This window comes from Diospyros lotus, chromosome 2 (genome assembly GCF_014633365.1).
Source record: "Diospyros lotus cultivar Yz01 chromosome 2, ASM1463336v1, whole genome shotgun sequence".
Taxonomy (NCBI): Eukaryota; Viridiplantae; Streptophyta; class Magnoliopsida; order Ericales; family Ebenaceae; genus Diospyros; species Diospyros lotus.
The window spans coordinates 24,933,316-24,953,403 of NC_068339.1; the positions used below are offsets into that span (position 1 = coordinate 24,933,316).

The 20,088-nt window shown below is 38.7% G+C and overlaps 1 protein-coding gene across 2 annotated transcripts; it reads right to left on the bottom strand.

Moving 5' to 3' along the window:
• Nucleotides 1-7,424: 7,424 nt before the first annotated feature.
• On the bottom strand, nucleotides 7,425-11,404 carry LOC127794011 (cysteine-rich receptor-like protein kinase 25). 2 transcript variants are annotated; one of them, XM_052324866.1, is made up of 8 exons: nucleotides 10,282-11,404; nucleotides 9,750-9,882; nucleotides 9,476-9,574; nucleotides 9,148-9,269; nucleotides 8,835-9,045; nucleotides 8,463-8,700; nucleotides 8,216-8,366; nucleotides 7,425-7,885 (listed from the first exon to the last, which is right to left on the bottom strand). In XM_052324866.1, exons 1-8 carry the CDS (start codon nucleotides 11,131-11,133, stop codon nucleotides 7,595-7,597), a joined length of 2,097 nt encoding a protein of 698 aa, XP_052180826.1. In that variant the 5' UTR covers nucleotides 11,134-11,404; the 3' UTR covers nucleotides 7,425-7,594. The 2 variants fall into 2 exon arrangements, with proteins under 2 accessions (XP_052180826.1, XP_052180825.1); XM_052324865.1 differs by having other exon boundaries at nucleotides 9,476-9,580; nucleotides 10,282-11,403.
• Between the last annotated feature and the right edge of the window lie 8,684 nt (nucleotides 11,405-20,088).

The following is a 20,088-nucleotide window of genomic DNA, read 5'->3' on the forward strand; positions in this document are numbered from 1 at the left end:
CCTTATCAGTCATTTACTAAAACAAGTATAGAGAATCACTCTTTGTTTAGCACAATTACTCGATTGATACTTAAGTTTATTCGACTAAAAAAAGCACAATACTCGATTAAGCATAGCTCAAGTCAATTACTAACAAGATTCAGAGACCTAACTTCATATAACTTAATTACCAGTCAACAGAAAAATGATTTCAATCGATTGAATATACAAGTTCAAATACTTGATATTTAAGTTCACTCTTTTCACTTGATTGAAAAAATAACTCACTTGATTACTAATTGGTCAACTCGAATACAATGTTAATCACTCAATTGAATATTGAGTTTAACGGACATATATACTAGATTTAACCTTAGGAGATATAAGAAATACTTGATTAAACTATCAATGATAGTTGAGTATGATGAACATGTCACTCAAATAATTTCTCTTCTTTGACAAGAAAAAAGCCAAAGACTGATATATTCTATTGATGAAATTGAATACTTGAGTGTTGTGAAAGTTGGTAAAAACTAATGTTCCTATTATATTCACTTAATTACTTAGAAAGCTCTACTCAAAAAGGGTAACGAGATACTCTAATATCATAGGATTTTACTCAATGCTAACAATATGTTGGGTACTGTTGCTGCTAAATTACAATAATAAATTTATAGTGCAGGTGAGATGTGGGTAACCTAACAAGTTGGGTATGAGTCTTCTAAACCGAGTACCTAACAACTTGGGTGACTAGAGAGTCTGGAAGTGATGAGAGGGTCCTAGACTGATGAGAAAGTCCTAAAATGACGAGAGAGTCCTAGAGTGATGAGAAAGTCCTAAAGCAACGAGATAGTCCTAGAGTAACAAGAGACCTACAAAGAAAGAAGGATGTTATGGAAGTGGGTGAGGCCACCTGCGGACCCCTTCTAATGCTTAAGTTAGTCTCTGAATTAGTTGAGAGTAAAAATAGAGCTTAAGTGGTAGGAGACCTGCTCTTTTCAGTGGGCATCTTGGTTGGACTTGACCGATTCAACCTTGACCTTTTGCCTCATCAAGTTGCATCCCAGTAGCACGGGCATGGCCTCTTAACACCATGAGGGTCACTCGATACCTTACAGCCACATGGGTGAGGGTTACTTGATGCCTCGCATCTACGCATGCGAGGGTCACTTGATGACCTATGGTCACTAGTGTAAGGGTCATTTAATGCCCCGTATACACACAGGGGTCACTCGATACCCCACGGCCTCGCGTGTAGTGGTCACTCAATTAGGCGTGCGATTGCGCCTTACATGCCTGTTGTACTTGGTTACTGTTTCTGCATGCAGTGCCTATTTTCTACTTTGTTGCATGGCTAGGCAACGCTTTTTCATGTAACAAATCAATCTATTATAACCGTGAGACTCTCGATTAGGTGGCCCTAGATTGTTTTCATGTGTTTTGTGACCTACTCGACCTTAACTTTTAACAGTCCACTTGGCATGAGGACCCTATCCTTTTGGACCATGTTTGGTCAGCCTCCTTAACCCATTTACAATCCCTTTTAATGAGTCTTTAGATGGGTTGACTTAACGTGTTGTGGACCCACCTTGTTATACTTGAGCTTATTTACTTTGGGCGTAACAATTGCTCTCCACTCTTTCCTTTGGGTTTCCCATTGGGAAGAGTAACGGTCGACATACCTTCTCAAGGGTTCTTGCAATCTTTTATGTCGTGTGAATTTTCCCTATCTCTTCTACTTCTTTAGTCTTTTAAAGCCTCATCCAAGTGGCTAGGGGAACACCGTAGTGACTGCTCCTTGAAATTCTTACCCAACTGAAATTCTTTTGGATGTTGTAAGAAAATGTTATTTCTTCTTACATCATTCTCTTCTTTAGTTGGGTTTTTTCTCCCCAATCATTTGGGATGACCTCATTCTATTGAAGAATCCTCAAATTTTATGCTTTTTTAGGGTCCTTGCTTTTTATAACCCATCGGTCCTTCTGACTCCTTTTGTCTTAGACAATAATCCCTGGATCATGTTCGTGCATTCGTGCACTTTTGATGTTAGGTTAACCTCAGATCATTCTTGCAATTTCACGTATTGAATTTCTATGTGGTTCTCATGCTTCATACGCTCCAAATTCTAGGCTTGTGTTTGTTTCTCTGTATAACATGTTAACATCTCACATAATATATAAATTTTTTGTAGTTTTAGTTTTTGAATCATAAATCATTAAAAACTTTTATCACTAACACTTTGCTTTCGCTTAAAAGGGGGTGTCGAGCTTGGTCCCTCGTCCTTTGTGAATGATGGACAGGCATTATGCATGCCCGGCTCTTTGTTGACAATACACCCTAAATCACCCTTGTGCTTCTACATTTTTTGTTTCAATCTGTTCTCATGCATTTTGCTCTCTTAACTCTAGGTTATGCTTGATCCTTCTTACGCATCTACCGTTTTCTTATTTTGGGTTATCTTAGATCTTTTTTATGCTTTAGCATTTTAATTTTTACCCATTCTCATGCATTTTGCACTCCTAGTCTTAGGTTTTTCCTTTATCATTATAGCAATTCTTGAATTTTTTTAATTCTTGGATCCTTCTTCTGATTTCACTTTTTAGTTTTTAGACCATTCTTACGCCTTTGCGCTTCAGCTTTAGGTTATTCTCATGCTTTTGCGCTTCTATTTGCATTTTGATTTTTGGACCATTCTCACATTTTTGTGCTTCGATTTTTAAACCAATCTCACTTTTTTTCATTTCAATTTTTGGACCGTTCTAACACTTTTTCACTTCGATTTTTAACTGTTCTCACGTTTTTGAGCTTTTTGGGCCATTCTCACACTTTTGCATTTCGATTTTTGAATATTTCTCATGCTTTCAGGCTTTGGTTTCTAGATAATGAGCCCTAGATCATTCTCATATATTCCACACTTCGATACTAGGTTTTTAATTGATAAGCCCTAGATCGTTCTCGCATATTCTATGCTACGATACTAGGCTTCATTTTTCTTATTTTTTTACTGGAGTTTTGGCTCTTTTTAATGCATTCATTGTCCTAAAAAAAAAATACACAGAAAGAGACTACAACAAGATGTAAGTTACGTTATTCATGCATCATTGAATGACATATATAATTGTTAGGACATTTAATTCTCCCTATGATACTTTCCCAAAGCAGGCATATGGATTCTTAATTCTTTTGTGTGATTTCGGTTTGAGAGATAAAACATGCTTCTTGAAGAAGCTTTTGTTCTTTCATTGCTCTTCTTATCTTGAATTATGCCCTTGTCCTCCAAGGTAGTCCACAAAATCTTCCAGTTCCTCTTCCTGCAGCAAAGCTTCTATTTGATTCTTCAAGTCTTAGCATTTCTCAGTAGAGCCATCATGAGTACTATGGAACTGGCAAAAGGCATTCATTTTCCTCCTCATAAGCTTGTCAGTCTTCTTGGGGAATTTAATGAGGCCTAATCCTTCAATAGCTTCCAAGATATTGGAATGTGACTCATTGAGTAGGTGTAATTGAGTAGGGTGTAATCCTTGAATTGGAGTTGAGCAGTATCATCATGTCTTGTGGATTTCTCTTTCCCCTGGCTTTCCCCTTCATCGGAGTCTTTTCCTTTCCTTTTTTGGTCCCTATCTTTTTCACTCCAACTGTCCTCATCACCACAGCTTGGAATATGTATTTGTTAGACCTTACTAATAAGTTAACCAAGGTTGTTGGCTAATCAAGGTCTAAGGATTCTTGTACTGGTATCGATGTCGTCCCTTGGAGCATTTCAGCAGTTGCCACACCAATTTGTAGATCTTGTACCTCCAATGTTGCATTTCTAAAATGATTAACATATTGTCTGAGGGTTTATTTGCTACCTTGTCGAATACTAAGTAGATAGGTGCAGTCCTTTTTGTGGTCGTTAACAATGAAAGCAATGATGAATTATGCACTCAATAAGTCGAAGGAGGAGATAAATCCTTTAGTAAGGCCATTATACCAAGTGTAAGCATGATTTGTCAAGGTAGGAGGAAAAGCCTGACATATGATTGCATCATACCATGCATGAAACAACGTCAGGGACCCGTAGTTTTGAATGTGATCATGAGGGTTGCCCCTGCCTAAATATGGAAATGGCTGTTGCATTTTAAATTTTCCTAGTAGGGATCTTGTTGTAACATACCCTCCAGGATATTTTTCCAGAGGGCCTCAAGGGGAGTTCTCCTCAGAATAACCAGTCCAAATTCGGGAGAATGCCTTCTCCCTAAAAGGTCTTTGGGGCCCCATTCCCTAAAGACTTGAGTAGCCTTCCAAAGACTCTTCGAGGGTCAGTTCCCTGAAGACTTAGGTAGGCTTCAGAAGACCATTCGGGGACCAGCTTTCTCGAAGGCCTAGACAGTCTTCCAAAGAACCTTAAAGGATTAGCTTCCCTAAAGGCTTGGTCCTCTCAAGGCCTAACCCAAGGACAGTCGAACACCCTCATCTGAAGTGTTGTGCCACATGCCCTATGCTTGTGTGCTATGTGTCCTAGTCCTTCGACGGGTATAAATACCCCTTAAAGCCTTGTCTTTTGGATCCTTCTGGGCGAATTCGAAGACCCCCCCCTCCAACTCTTCCGCATGCAGCCTTCTGAAGGACTTCTAATGTTCGAGAGACACCATTCGAGATTCATCTGCATTGCACCTACAGCATTTAGTAGCATAACCATATCTGACTTAAGTATTAGAGGGCCTATACTGAAGAGATCCCTGCGTGCCTTTTGACTATCCATTGTCTTGCAATTTGGAAGCCCTTTCCACTGTCTTCGAAGGACCCTTTCGCAGCACCTCCCACTCAAAAACCCTTCTCCTTCCAAGGTCGACCTTTTGCAGGTACCTCTCAGATGACCTCTTTCGTGCAAACCATGCTCTTCTGCATGGCCCTAATGACTTTCTACTAAGCTTCCTCAAAACAAACAAGTTTTGATTGTTGTATTACAATAACAACAGATCTATCCATTATGCCCAAGGCAAATGGGATCCTCCTCCGAGGCAGGCAATAGCTTTTTATATTCTAGAACCCCTTCAATCATACTTCTCATGTCCATCGTTTCTTGGGCACTGAACATTAGTGGGTTATCATATTTATTGTTTCTTCCAGATAGGCCTTTTGTCAAACTTTGGTTTTCATCTGTGGATGTGCTTACCACAATTTCTTGGTGTTTCCCTTTTCAATGGCTTCACTTATCATCTCTTAGACTTCAACAGTCCTCATTTCTTTTCTAGTTTTGATCTTTGGGAAAAGGAGAAGCCCATGAGTGGGTCCTTTATGGAGGAGACCTTGATTGATTTCTTCAATAAGGGGAGGATTAAGATTGAGTCTCCGAGGTTGGCTCCCGATAAGAACTGTCTTCTGGTGCCCCTTGCAAGGTCCCTAGTGGTGGAGCGATTTTGAAAAAAAACTTCCTTGCGATAGATGGAAACACACTGTGGGGGACCATGTTTTGCAATATCCCGACCATAAAGGATGATAAGTTACATACCATAATCCATAAGAGGGTTATGATTAATTAAGTCTAGATTGACACATAAGTTACTACCTTTGATTAGTATGAAATATTAATGATAAAGGATGATGAGTCACATACCATAATTCATATGATGGATATGGTAGATATGCAGATAGGTGTTAGTTGAACATTAACTGAATGTGACACAAGTGATATAAATCATATGGCTGGAGGATCTATGATATGTCACTGATTTCAATGTGTTACTAGTTCTTAGATTGGAGGTAACACAATCGTCTTGTATGTTAGTGCTTGAGATTTGTCTTAGCTAAGAATCATTTAGTTACTAGGTGAGAGATGCATTATGTGGTCTCTGTGCAGTAACTTATGGAGGCAAGTGATTGCTAATAGAATCCATTGTCCTCCACTGTGAGGTGAACACCCTATGCGATCAATGGTGGCTGTGGTTGTATAAACCCCTAGCCAATGTGCATATGATTGGAAAGTTGTTTCCAATATCTGAAGGAGTTCTGATGTGTCATCTCAATCACACCACACTAGATCTTGGCATAGTTATCGAGTTAGTGAGTTTGATCAGTCATTGACTTTCACTTGATCGAGATGTTGATCGATTGAGGGATTATAATACACAAGAATCGAAAGCCCAAATAGATTCTTTTTGAAGTGAGACTTCATTGCTGGTAGAATCATCCTGACATAATACTAGTTGTCACTTAGAGTCTTTTGAGGAGATTGAGAGATGCTCGTTATAAACCAAAGTGTTTGGTCGACCTCAAAGAGTTCGATGTGTTTTGATTGCTACTTAATGGAACCTAGAAGGTCACACGCATATCCGAGTGTAATGGTTAACTAAGTGGTGAAAACTATAATTGATGATCGTCATTAACTATTAATGATGTCATCACTAAAAGTTAACAAATCTTGTTTAAATTAACCAGAGCAAATGTCAAGAGTAGGTAGGCAAGTCGTTAAGAGTTAATAGGGGCCTTAGTTTCATTATGAGATAATAAAAGGGCTATTAAGTGTTAATGGCGGGCCTAGATGCAAATTTGTAAAAATTGGTACAAGAGACAATTTCAATCGATTGGCTCTTAGGTTTGGTCAATCGAACTATGGCAGAATTGGTTGACCGTCTCCTCAAAAACATTCGATAGTTTCTTACACTGAGAGTCGCTTTTGGCATAGTCTCTTGTTGTTTCTGCAATGGTTTTTAGACGTGTGGCTGAGGAAGGATGACAGAAGGATGATGGGGAGGACGACGTGCGTCCAACACGCCTCTCCCCTGTCCCCTTTGTCTCTATCCTTGTCATTTGTCCGATTTGGGGCGTTTTAGGGTTTGAGGGTTAATATATAAGGCAATATGAAAAGAAATGCTTAAGCATTGGCCATTTGCATTTGATGCTCCATTCTCTCTCGGTTGTGAGGATTTTTCTTCTCTTCCAAAGCCTTTCAATCCGTTCTTGACCCAGCTCCCATTTGCTCATTTTATTATTCATTTCCTAAAGTAGCAATCCAATCCAAGATAGAAAGTCGAATTGGATTTATAACCCATTTCTTCTAAACCCAACAGCTTCATCTTCTTGCAAACAGCTTGGTTAGCACATAAGCTAGCTTGCAAGACTCAGCCTTTACCTAGAGCGTGGACTGACTAAGGCTTTTGTATTTTTTAGGGTCAGATTAGTCATCCAAAATTTGAAGGGAATAGTTGGACTACTCAAAGGTGTTATTCGGTGAGGAGCGGGAGCTGTATCAGGTTAACTTCCAACCACTTCATCAGTAACGAAACTCTCCATTATTGAGGTATACATTTCTACCACCCTATGGAATGGTTTTGTTTTGCATTGCATATGATTGTTGATACTGGGTTTCACAAGGTTATTGTATATTCATTTCTGTTGCGTTTATCATATGTTTTCAAAAATGTTTTGAAAATGGTAAAACCCTTACATTGATACTCCAATAGTTGGCGTTTCCTTAATGTATTATGGGTAATTGGTATTTAAGGTTTAGAGTTTAAAATAATGGTACCTATACTCAAAAAACAAAAGCAAATTCAAATGCTAGTAATGGATCGGTATACATGCTTGGAAAGAAAAAGAAATGGATAAGCCTTGGAGTTAGAAATGTCAACTACTATCGGGGGCCTGGCTGTGAAACTGAAACTTCATTAATGGAGGATAGTTGAGATTGGTCATGCAAATGGCTAGCCTCCATGAGAAATGCAGGCCTTGTAGGTGTCGGCAGGTTGGTGCTGAAGCTATTGAGCATGAGAACAATCGAAGCCATTGTTGGTCTCCTGGCCGCATTCTCTTGCACACAGAGCAGCCCAATGTGGATGCACCTAAGCATGTCTGCCTCTGAGCCCCCTCTTATTGCTCCATCAATCAGCATTGAGGCTTTCCCCTCTCTCCATTTTTTCCATGCCTGCAACATTTGTTTAGAGGTCATTTAATAAACAACGGGATTTTGTTATTGTTTACGTAAGTCGAGTCAAATTGAGTCCCTAGACCCAATAGTCTAACTTAGATCAAATCCGATGTTGACTAGGTCAAAGAAATTAGAGATCCAGATTGAACAAGTTGAGAAGAATAACACAAACCAAACTGAACTAATCACTTGGATTCAAGTTAGTTTTTGGGTTTACTTAGATCCTGAGCACCTTTACTGGGTTGTGCCATACAAATAGAAAATTTATATGCAAAAATTCATATTGAGTGAAAATAAGGTCATTTATCCAAAATTTAGCAAACTAACATAGCTTATGAGATGCTCGGCAGACTCCGGGTTGCTGCAATCCTTGTTCTTCAAGCCAGTGATGATCTCAAGGATTATGACACCGAAACTAAAAACATCAGTCTTAATGGAGAATTGACCGTATTTTGCGTACTCCGGAGGCATGTAGCCCCTGCATGACAATCATCAAGTCAACTGAGTGAGTTATGGTGCTTAATTATAGAGTATTTGCATTTAATTGCTAATTGGAGTCATTGATTCTGCTTACAAGGTCCCAGCAATTCTTTTAGTATTGCCTTTGCTCATCTCAGCAGCAAACAACCTTGCCATGCCAAAATCTGAGATTTTGGCGTTCATCTCACTGTCTAGCAAAACATTACCAGCTTTGAGATCATGGTGGATAATCTTGAGCTGAGAGTCTTGGTGAAAATAGAGAATTCCTCGTGCAATGCCAACTATGATCTTGTGACGTGTTTCCCAACTTAGTAACAGCCGCTTGATTGGATCTACAAACATATTCACTCGAGTCACAACTAAATTAATCGTCGACTATGATATTAATGTGCGATTGATTGTAAATTGACCTGACAATTGATGTTGACATAAACAAAAAGGGGATTAATAGGTGATATAGTTATACCAAAAATGAAGCGATCAAGACTAGCATTGGGCAGCAACTCGTAGATGAGAAGCCTCTCTTTGTTGTGCAGGCAGAAGCCGAGGAGCCTTACTAAATTCTTGTGTTGGAGATTGGCCATTAGAACAATCTCATTCTTGAATTGTGCTTCGCCTTGTTCAGAATGACTGGCCAATCGTTTAACGGCTACTTCTTGTCCATTTGCTAGCCTTGCCTGTTCAACATGAATCGATCAGTTTCCTCCATTTGGGCCTTAATTGTGGCTAAAATGGCTACGAGAATGGTGTTAACACGATCGAGATTGATGTTCTGTTACCTTGTATACAGGACCAAATCCACCCTCTCCAAGCTTGTTGGCGTTGGAGAAGTCATTCGTTGCCACCCTTATTGAGTCGAAGTCGTATTGCAACGAATCCACATTTTCAGAATCATCCCCACCTTCCAAGAAATTAGATTGTTAACTAAACAAACTGAAAGAGGACATTTGAGCCTGTGATAGTACTACTAACTTTGTAGTCGAACATCTTGTAGAAATATATAAACATTAAATTGCCTTTCTTAGAGATGAATACATAGAGTAAAGTTCTATTTTCCTGAAATAGAAATTAAGTTCAAAATTCTTCTATTATAGATTGAATATGTACCAGCATGATTCACACTGCCCTGTCTCGACTGGCTAAACAATTTTGTAGCAGCTCTTAACCAAGCCATGGTTTCCGGTGAACCAGATCGTCGGCCCCTTCCTGCAACTACCACAATGACAAGTAAGATGAATACGCAAAATGTAACACTAAAATAGACACACTTGTTGAACAAGACTCTCCGCTTCATAAGAATTGGGATGAAAGTTCTCAAGAATAAACAAGAAAAATTATCAGGACAACAAGAATACCGTTAACGATAAAAAGAATAACTCACTGTTGACTGCAGATTCTTTTTTCCACATATAGAAAAAGCCACAAGCGAGGGTGATAAGTATCAAACAGATACTCGTCAGAACAACAACAACGATGATAGCAATCCGCAATGTGTTTGTACTGTTTTTCTCGCCCTGCCAGAATAATCTTTGTTATAAGATTGATTAAGCTGTGAAATTTTCTTCTCTTTTTTTCCTTCATTATCTCGCTAGTTTGTGTAATAAACTACTAAGGAATCTTATCCCCATTTATCATGATAAAACAGTGTTTAATCACTTGCATGATCAATTACATTTTTTTGTTTTATTTTTAAATAACGGTGTCAGTCGGGCATCGAGGTAATACTAGCTAGTTGGTGATAGTCTTATTAATCCGTTTACTTTTTAAATCCAACTAGCTAGCAATTAATAGTGAGAATCACACATTAACCTAAGGAGATGCGTTTTAGCTTTGGGCTCACCCTTAATTACAAATCTTCGTACTTAGCACTAAACCGGGGTGTTAATCAGTTGCATGTTTGATAATGGGCTTACCTTCCCTGGCGGCGGTGGCGTTTGATGAGGAGGCGGGACCGGAGCAGAAGCAACCGCAGGGGGCGGCGCCAGGGAAATATCATAAGCTGTAGATTCATAGAACGGCCTCAAATCATACTCAAAAATACAACTGGGACTAAGAATATTATTTGCTGTCGCCCTCCTACTGCATTTTCGGTAGTACTGTACAGCTCCTCTTAAACATTTATCGCAGTCGGCCGACGACAAATCCGGCGTACACTGCATAAGACCATAGATATTATCATCATACACCGTGAAGTTCGTCTTCCCCGTCGCAAACTTGAGCTTGGAAAAACCCTTCGAAGCCTTGATCACAAGGCGGTCAACCAAATCATCGATGGCCCGCTGAAACTCGTCCACGACGTCGTTGGAGATGTTGTTTGTATTATACACGCAAATCTTCGGGTAGTCAGACATTCCCCTGAAAAACGACTTGTCGGAATACCTCACAGTGCAGCGATCAGGGTCTCCCCAATCCACATCTTCCGTCTTGCTCGCGCAATTCTCGATGATGTTTCGGCTCGAGGTGTCGATGCAGTTGAAGCATCGGTCAGTTGGAAAGTCTCCGCGGCAGAGTCCGAGAGCGTAGACGGTGGCGTTGTCCTTCCCGAGGGTGTTGAAGTAAAAGCCACCGTTGGCCGAGACGTTGGAGGCGAGAGAAGAGAGTATTTGGCGGCAGTTTTGGGAGAAGGTGTTGTTGGCTGTGAAGTTGTCTGCGCCGAAAGACATCTGAGCAGTGTTGAAGGGAATAACGATCAAAAGGATGGAAGAGATGAGGAAGATGAACAAAGTTGAAATCGCCATAATTGCAGAGGTTGAATCCTGGAACATGATGAACCGAATTATTAAGGGAGATGAGGTTGCTGACCTAGGACTTGACAATCATGGACAGGGTCAGATTCTTGCACAAGTTGACGGTTTACGTGTCATTCGAGTTGGGGGAGAGACATTGTAAGATGAAATTGTAAACATTTTTCACGAATTATCAAATAATTTTTAAAAAATTGTATGCACTTCTAAGACCCATTAGAAGTGTTTATAGTTTCAAAAAATAAATGGATAACTTTGTGACACAATCATTCAATCTATAAACTCCACGTGTAACTAAATTATCACAGAATATAACGTCCTTGCCTCCTACTTCGAAGACTTGTCCACCAGCATATAAAGAAAGGCTTGACCGAGACGCGAGTAAGGACCTCTGGACTAGAACATCCGCGTGCAGGTAAACGCGTGTGCACAAGGATCCCTCGACCAGAACATCCGCGTGCAGGTGAACGCGTGTGCACGGAAAAATCAATAATTGAAAATTGATTTATCGTTAAACATTTTAATGGTGAAATTTTTTCTGTCGTCATCCGTAATTATTACCTTTACAAATAAAAGTATTTAACGACATAAATGATAATTAACATTCATTAATTATATTAATAATTGTATAATTTCTATTATTAAAAATAATTATCAACGATCGAATCATAACTTAATAACGGTAATATTTTTCATCATTAATAGTGTTGTGATTTGTGATTCAAAATTACATGATAATGCTGAAGTTTATATATCATTTCATGTGCATTTGGTTTTCATTTGCATGTTATTACTGTGTTATTTGGCCGTGTCTTATATCAGCTATTGATTTCATTTTAATGATGATCGTGCTGCTTATATTTATTAGTCTCGATATATAAGGGTTGCTGTCAAACCCTAATCATCACTTTTTGCCATTAAGAAATCCTAAATCAAATGAGAGAGATATGACACAACTCGTGAATCCTCCAATCAATAAGAACACTCAATGTATTGCTCTATTTTTGGTTCAAATCACTTAGTCATGGGAGGTAATGTTAAGATATAGTGGTGGGTATTGTATTTACATGATTTTAATGCAGCTTGTACTCGATTTTGTATTCTATCTTCTTGATGTAATACAGTAAATGTTATATTTTTTGTTGATTTGGTGTAATCATGTTATACTCTATTTGATATAGTGGATTGACTAGGGGCAAAAAACCCTACCGTGATTAGGATCCATTTACGGATTTGAACACGTATATCGTGTGTTCTGGCTTGTGTTGTGTTCTTAGTGCGATTGGCTTATTTTCGATTCGATTTCTTGGCTTGGTTCTTGGTTTCATTTTTTGGATGATTGTATTGATTGTGGAACTAACAAATAGTATGAACAATTAACGATTTTATGATTTATGTCACTAAAAATAGCTATTTTACTATCAAAATACAAACTAATAACGATAATATTTTCTATCGTTAATAATGTAGACAATTAACGACTATAATTTTTGTCTTTAAAAAAAAAATTATTAAGTTATCAAAATTCAAATCAATGACGACAATATTTCTCGTCATTAATAGTGTGAAAACGACAACTAGTCATCAATAAGAAGAATATTTTGTTTTAATATAAATCACCAAACCTATATATCATTATCCATATCAAATTGGAATAAAATTCATATAAAATTAAACTTGTCATTCAAATTACACCAAAGTAATATATGTTCAACCATAGAAACATCATTATCCGTTAGCATTTACACACCAAAAATGGCATCTAAGTGTTAATTACTAATAAGTTACACCAAAAACGATGTTCAACTAAAAGCAATACTTTAATAATTGTATATGTAGGACCCCGACCCAGGTCCCCCAAACTAGCCATAGAACCCGAGCAGGTGCCTCGAATAATGAATACAAAACTTGTCATGCATGCACCTCACATTCAAATATACCTGATCATGAATCTGAAAAAAAAAAAATGAAACAAAATCCAAAACACGGCATGCATAACAAAACACCACAGGCCCAACAAGGTTACATTTACAATCCCTGGCCAAAGACAAATCCAAACCAAAAAACAAACCACAACCCGCCATAGAAGACGTCATAATCCCCAAAGTCTCAAAGTACAAAAAGGCATAAGATAAAGCTAACTCGACCTGCCCTGTACACCATCTACGAAGTTCAACTTCATTGGGACCATTCCCAATCTTACCCTTGCCCTTACCTAGAATAAAGAGAAACAAATGAGTGAGTCACAAGACTCAACAAGCTCATACAAAAGGACCGGACAACAAGAATAAGCACTATAGAGTACCCTGCACCTAACATACAGTATCCATGCAAAGCATGTCCATGTCAACAAACAAATGTCAGGTATCTCGTGCATAAAAGAAATGCGTACATACAGGGTCTTGGGGCCCACAAAAGAAAACAATGGCGCCCAAACCCATGATATATACCTGAGTGAGCCAGTGCAGACTAAACTTGCAACCTGTAAAGAAAACCTCAAGTGGGAGCGACCTCACCGAGTCACAACACGCTAACCCAAAAGAACTCGCATGTGTGGAAATATAACCAGTGCGATGTACCTAACACTGTCACAGCTGTGGTCTCAGTCTCAATCAAAAGCCGGCATCAAACAACAAGTAAATGCACACATATAAAATGCAGTGGCACATGGGCAGAAACCTGATATAAGGCCCCCATAAAATCAAGCATCAAGTCATGCTCGCCCACATAGGCAAATACACTCAATGCAGTGCTCATGACTAGCTAACTATTGGATAAAATAAACAGTAATGTATGCACATGGCCAAACATTCAGTCACATGAGTCCCACAATGGATACAGCCCAAATCCAGACACACAATACCTTGATATGCAAGATGTCAAAAGGTGGGTGACTGACAGTATTAGCTGCCCTGGCTCGTCTGTGGTCAGTCATGATAGTCGATAGTTGGGCCCATATCACCAACCATCATCTACCAGGACGCAACGGTCTACAATCAGTAGCTTATAACTTGTCACCATAATAGACCGCCCTCTCCGAGGGAGAACATGACCACACCTAGAGACTTGGCTAACCCTGAAACCATACTCGACCCTAGGTTGGATACTACCCCGATGATAACCTACCTTTATTTCGCTTGGAAAGTAGAGAGTGAACAAGGTCTCTAGAAACTCAACCAAGATACGTTGAATACACTTACAACAGCCCCAATTATCTTATAAAATTATACTTTTATATTATAATAACTCATTGAGATAACACCTATACTACATATCTATAATTAAAGCATTATTCATAATTAAATATAAAATTAACGAATTAAGATATATAATACTAGTATCATTTACTAGTATTATAACATATAATAATAACTGTAAATTAACAAATATATATATATAGTTACTAGTATTAATTACTAAAATTACTTACTTATTTTTACACAATTTTATATATATATATATATTTATGTAACCCCCTTAAACATCCAATGAACTAGGGGGAGTTGTCTGCCACTTCCGTCTTCACACAACCATTACAATGTCATGTATAAATATATATTTATATATATATCAAGTCCCTTCTCCAACGAGTAGTAATTAACTAGGATTCTAAACTTGAGTAAACTATTAATTATATACTATTAAGGAACACCAATAGGCATCATATATATATATATAAGTAAATATATATATATATATATATATATCAATCCAATCTCTCCCCTAGTGATCACACCCAGTGACCACACCCATTATTTATCTTAAACCTCCCCCAGTGAACACACACGCACGCACACAACATCTCACAGAGATACTCACTCACACACCCTGTGGACTCACGACCAAAGGCCATTTTTCACAACTCACTATCCAAACTTAAACACGCACACAGCAAAGTCCCTCACCCACAGTCACGTTGCTGCCCACTGGTACTTATATAGATATATATATACTTGCACTCCCCAGCCATGGTAGCCACCAGAGAACCTATTGGAACTCCCATTCCCAACTACCAAACACCTTAGCATACCTCACAATCACTTGCATGAAGGCCACAGGGACCATATATACATACGTATTTAACCACCGATACCCACTGCTACACGAAGATATATATATATATATAACCACTGCTATATAAAACGACTAACAACAAGAGGGAGGAGGCAGGCTGCGAAGAGGAAGAACAAAGAGGCTTGGAAATCAAAGATAACTAGAAGGAGAAGAACTTGCACACTAGAGGAACATGAGAGGAGAGCTTGCCTGGAAATTTCTTCTTCTTCTTCTTCTTCCTCTTCCTCTTCCCTATTCCTCGTTGCTTTTTCTTCTTCGTCACACTCAGCCGAACACTCTCCTTTCTCTCCAACTGTCACCGACTTTATAGTTAGGGTTGGCAATGGTTCGGTTTGGTTTTGATTTTTGTCAAAATTATAACCAAACCAAACTTAAATTACTAAAACTAAAACCAAACCATTACCCATTTGATTTTAAAAATTTAAAACCATAACCAAACCATTCGATTTTGGTTCAGTTTCGATTTAACCATGGTTTTTTAGTTTAATTCATATCAACAAACAAAAACAAATAGCATTCATAAATTTTTTTGATAATTTCACAACAAACAAAGATAAATTCTAATAAAGTTACCTTATTCTTGCATAAAGTTACAAAATTTATTGGATATAAAATCACATTTCCAAACCTACAATTGTTAAGATCAATAAATTAATATGTGCATAATTAAATTGTAATTTAAGCTAAAAACAATTAGCTACAAAAGTTAATACCTTCATCAACAACATTAATATATTCTTCGTAAATTGATGCATATCCATCTGAAATGAATGAGCCAACTCCATCTAACAAAATTATAAATATAAAAAATAAATTAATATGAAGAGAGATGAGGCAGAGAGCGAGAGGCAGCGAGGGTGAGAGAGATCGAGGGCGAGCGAGAGCAAGAGGGGCTGTAACAGCCCACTTTCTCGGGCGTGTTATACCTTAGGAAAATTAGGTCTTATTATTATTATTATTATTATTATTATTATTATTATTATTATTATTATTATTTTTATCTTTACATTATCCCGAAATTCCCTAAGGCCTATCTAGTGTTTAATTTACACACCAGAGATAAATACGATTTACAAAGCGGAAGCTAAATCGAACTTGCTCATACTAGACATGACATTCATTACAAAGTTAATTCATAAGCGTCTGACAATAAATACAATGTACATAATTCTTAAACTACTCATATTACAACATAACATGGTACATTTACTCGCCTCTCGACGTCTCGCGTCACTACATCTCACCAATCTCGGAATCATCTCTGCAAGTCCCGACTGGAACGTTGAATGTTCCAGGGGCGAACCCAAGTTAGATTGTGAACCATCTAAGTAAGGGTACATAATGCTATGTCATGAGTGTATGTAATGTCTTTCATCGTAGGTGTCAACTGCACCCCTCATGCTACCTACCATTTTAGCGGCCACCTCTTTCGAAGCCGGGGTGTATGGGTGCACCCTTGGTAAGGCAGCGGTGCCAGTTCGTACCCCCTACGGCCTCATATGCGTGTGATCCATGATATCAATGTGTATTTATGCATTTCATAGTCATGTATGCAGTCTACGTGATGGATACATATCAGGGCATGTCAATATGATGAAATCATTATCGAGGAAGTACCACTTACCTTCTAGAGCTTATCGGGTTACCTCAATATCCGTGTCTTGTCTCGATTTACGTGCCAACCTCAAAATTTGCGCGAGTTTCTTCAAATTCAGCCTCAAAGTATTCTAATCACCATAATTATTTAAATAAACATTAAAACCTATTTTTCCATAATTTCTGGCATTTTCTATAATTTTCTCTCTATTTCTTCCTATTTTCCTTCAATAATTCCAAATTAAATATTTCTAAAAATATTTTCTCAAATATCTCACTACGAAAATTCATAAAATAATATTCTTGAATTTCTGGAATTTTTAAAAAATTTTTACTCACCTTAACTTAGCATTTTGGATTTCCTCGATATGCGTGCCATATCCTTGAAACGCGTGCCCGGGCTGTTTTTCTCACCAAAATCTCCGGGATATCATTACATCTTCATTTCCTATTTTTCAGGATTTTTCTAGGACTTTTCAGCATTTTCCCAATTTTCTTTTCTTTTTCTTCCTTTTCTTTTCTTTCTTTTTCTTTTCTATTTTTCTTTTTCTCTTTTCTTCTTACTGTTCATCTTCCTCCTTCCCTTCACGCACCTGCAACTTCTCTTCTTCATTTCTTTCTTTTCTTCTTTCTTTCTTCTTCTTCTTCTTCTTCTTCTTCCTTGCGCCTGCAACCGGCCAGCACCTGCGCCCGCCGCTGCCCACGAGCCGCCGCTGCCTTTGCCGACTGCTGGTGCCTCCCGACGGCCGAGCACCGGTCTCCGGCCTTGCTGAAAGCTGCTCGCGCAGCACCGCGGCTGCTGTAGCCGCACCCTCCGACTCTAGTACTCTGATCCGATCTCTCTCTCTCTCTCTAGCTTCCTCTCGGCCCTCGCTTTCTCTCTCGGTTGCGGCTTCCCATTTCTTACTTTCCTCCTTCTCTTCTCCTTCTATTTATAAGCGATCCTCCCCTCTCCTCATTGGCTGGCTGTCCCTCAATGCGTCTAAGACACTCCAACCCACGTTCCGTTTGCAGGGCATGGAGATTTGAAGTTTGGAGTGGCAAGGTATGGCCATTTGCGTTTAACAGAGGCCTCTGCCATGCGTGAACATATATATATATATTTATATATCATATATTACATTAATATATATAAAATTATGTATTAAATTCCAATTTTCTCATAATCTCACTTGAGAATTTTTTTTTATTGCAACCATGCCCTCAAACATCGATTAAATTTGCATTTTAATACTGCAAGGGCAAAATTAATAATCCAATTTTTAGTTGAAAAGGACGATTCCCCCCCAGTGTCCTTACCGAACTGTTGTTTAATCCTGAAACCATTGAAGGGTTGCTTATTACGTAAAACCGGAGTCCCCCTAGGGTTCCGTTGATTTTTCGGGAGTCTCCTACAACGATTCGGTTTTTCAGCCTAAATGGCAGTTGTATTTTAGCTGTACTGAAAACTGTTCCCGATCTGATTTCTTTCGATACCATAAATCCTATCTCGATACGCTCGTCGAGACCATATGATTTTCCTTAGATAATTTCACTCCGAGGCATTCCCTGCAGTCGATCCGGTACTTGTAACCAATTTTTCGGTATTCCAAACTTATTAAAATTACGTGGCAGCCTTATCTAAACATGGGGTATTACAGGGCCGAGCCCTAGTAAGAACAAGAGAGATCTAGCGAGGGTGAGTGAGAGCAAGAGAGATGCAGAAAGCGAGGGCGATTGGCGAGCTCGTGCGGAGGAGCAAGAGAAATGAGGCAGAAAGGGTGAGAGAGATTGAGGGCAAGCGAGAGTAGGGGTCGAGCCCTAGCGAGAGCAAGAGAGATCCAGCGAGGGCGAGCGAGAGCAAGAGACATGCAGAGAGCAAAGGCGGGGGCGGGCGGACGAGCAAGCGGCAACGAGGGTGAGAGAAAGTGAGAGCGAGGTTGAGAGAGGAAAGAGAAGAGGAAATGGGAGAAGGGTTTGCAAGCAAGGCAATTGGGCTGGGGTGGGCTAGCCTTAAGTGGGCTAGGCTCAGGTGGACGGGATTGTATATAATATATATTATATATACATATTATACATATTATATTATATATATAACATATTATATATATTTGGTTCAGTTCGGTTACCCACCATTCAGTTCGGTTTCGATTCGAGTTTTGGTTTGGTTTTAGTGAAAACCATAACCAAACCATACTCATTGAAACAGTGCTCGGTTTTTCCCAGAACCAGACCATTACCCAGTCAAACGGTTTTTAACCGCGTTGACCGGTTCGGTTTCGGTTCGGTTCTCCACGGTTTCGGTTGCAATTGCCATCCCTAACAAGAACAAAGAGGCTTGGAAATCAAAGATAACTAGAAGGAGAAGAACTTGCACACTAGAGGAACATGAGAGGAGAGCTTGCTTGGAAATTTCTTCTTCTTCTTCTTCTTCTTCTTCTTCTTCCTCTTCCTCTTCCCTGTTCCTCGTTGCTTTTTCTTCTTCGTCACACTCAGCCGAACACTCTCCTTTCTCTCCAACTGTCACCGACTTTATAGCTGTGTGTATAATGAGGCTGCAGCAAATGGACTCTCCACCACCGCTGCCTTCCGGATAAATCTAACAATGTGGCCTGGGAATTCACCCAGCCATGCTTTGAGATACACACACGAACACACGCACTGCCTCTTCGTTTAAAGCTATTACACATAATACATATAATATTATAATAACTATAGATACTAGCTAATGATAATAATAAGAATAGTAATAATAATAATAATAATAAGAAGAAGAAGTAATAATATTAATAATAATACTAATAATAATTATAACGAGAATAATAATAACAGCAATAGCTGTTAGTGTAGGTGCTCTAGACCCAATCAGATTGGGCATGTTGTACACTGACAATTGTAATCATGTTATTATTTGAATAAAGAGTTATTCAAATTCACAAGAAGTCATTCTATTAGTTTCTTGTTATTATTGTAATAACCGAATGAAACTAGATAGAAGTCCATATGATGTATACTGTGAATAATCTATAAAGATGTGACATGATGCATCACAGTTTATAGACATCATTAAACGTCCCAAGTCGTAGCAATGTCAAGAATGGACATTGACAATTGCGGTAAGACTTGTATGTGCTATGTTTTTGCTATGTGATAGCAATGGGGGTCTCACACCCATAGGCATGGGGATGCCTAGACAAGTACATAGGTGACCAATGTTGGAGAACGTGTCACTGGACATGACTCGCCATGAGAATCCATTTTGGTTATATGTTGATGAAATTCTCATACGAGATGGGTGTAACTAATTCTTGGACCTGAGGTTGTCAC

What these genes read in the sequence shown, in the direction of transcription:
- LOC127794011 (XM_052324865.1), bottom strand. Translation starts at nt 11,133, where the DNA reads ATGTTCCAGGATTCAACCTCTGCAATTATGGCGATTTCAACTTTGTTC. An exon ending in GGGCAGTGTGAATCATGCTG is followed by an intron (nt 9,270 to 9,475) that starts GTACATATTCAA and finishes ATTTCTTGGAAG; the next exon opens with GTGGGGATGATTCTGAAAAT. An exon ending in TCTTGATCGCTTCATTTTTG is followed by an intron (nt 8,701 to 8,834) that starts GTATAACTATAT and finishes ATATGTTTGTAG; the next exon opens with ATCCAATCAAGCGGCTGTTA.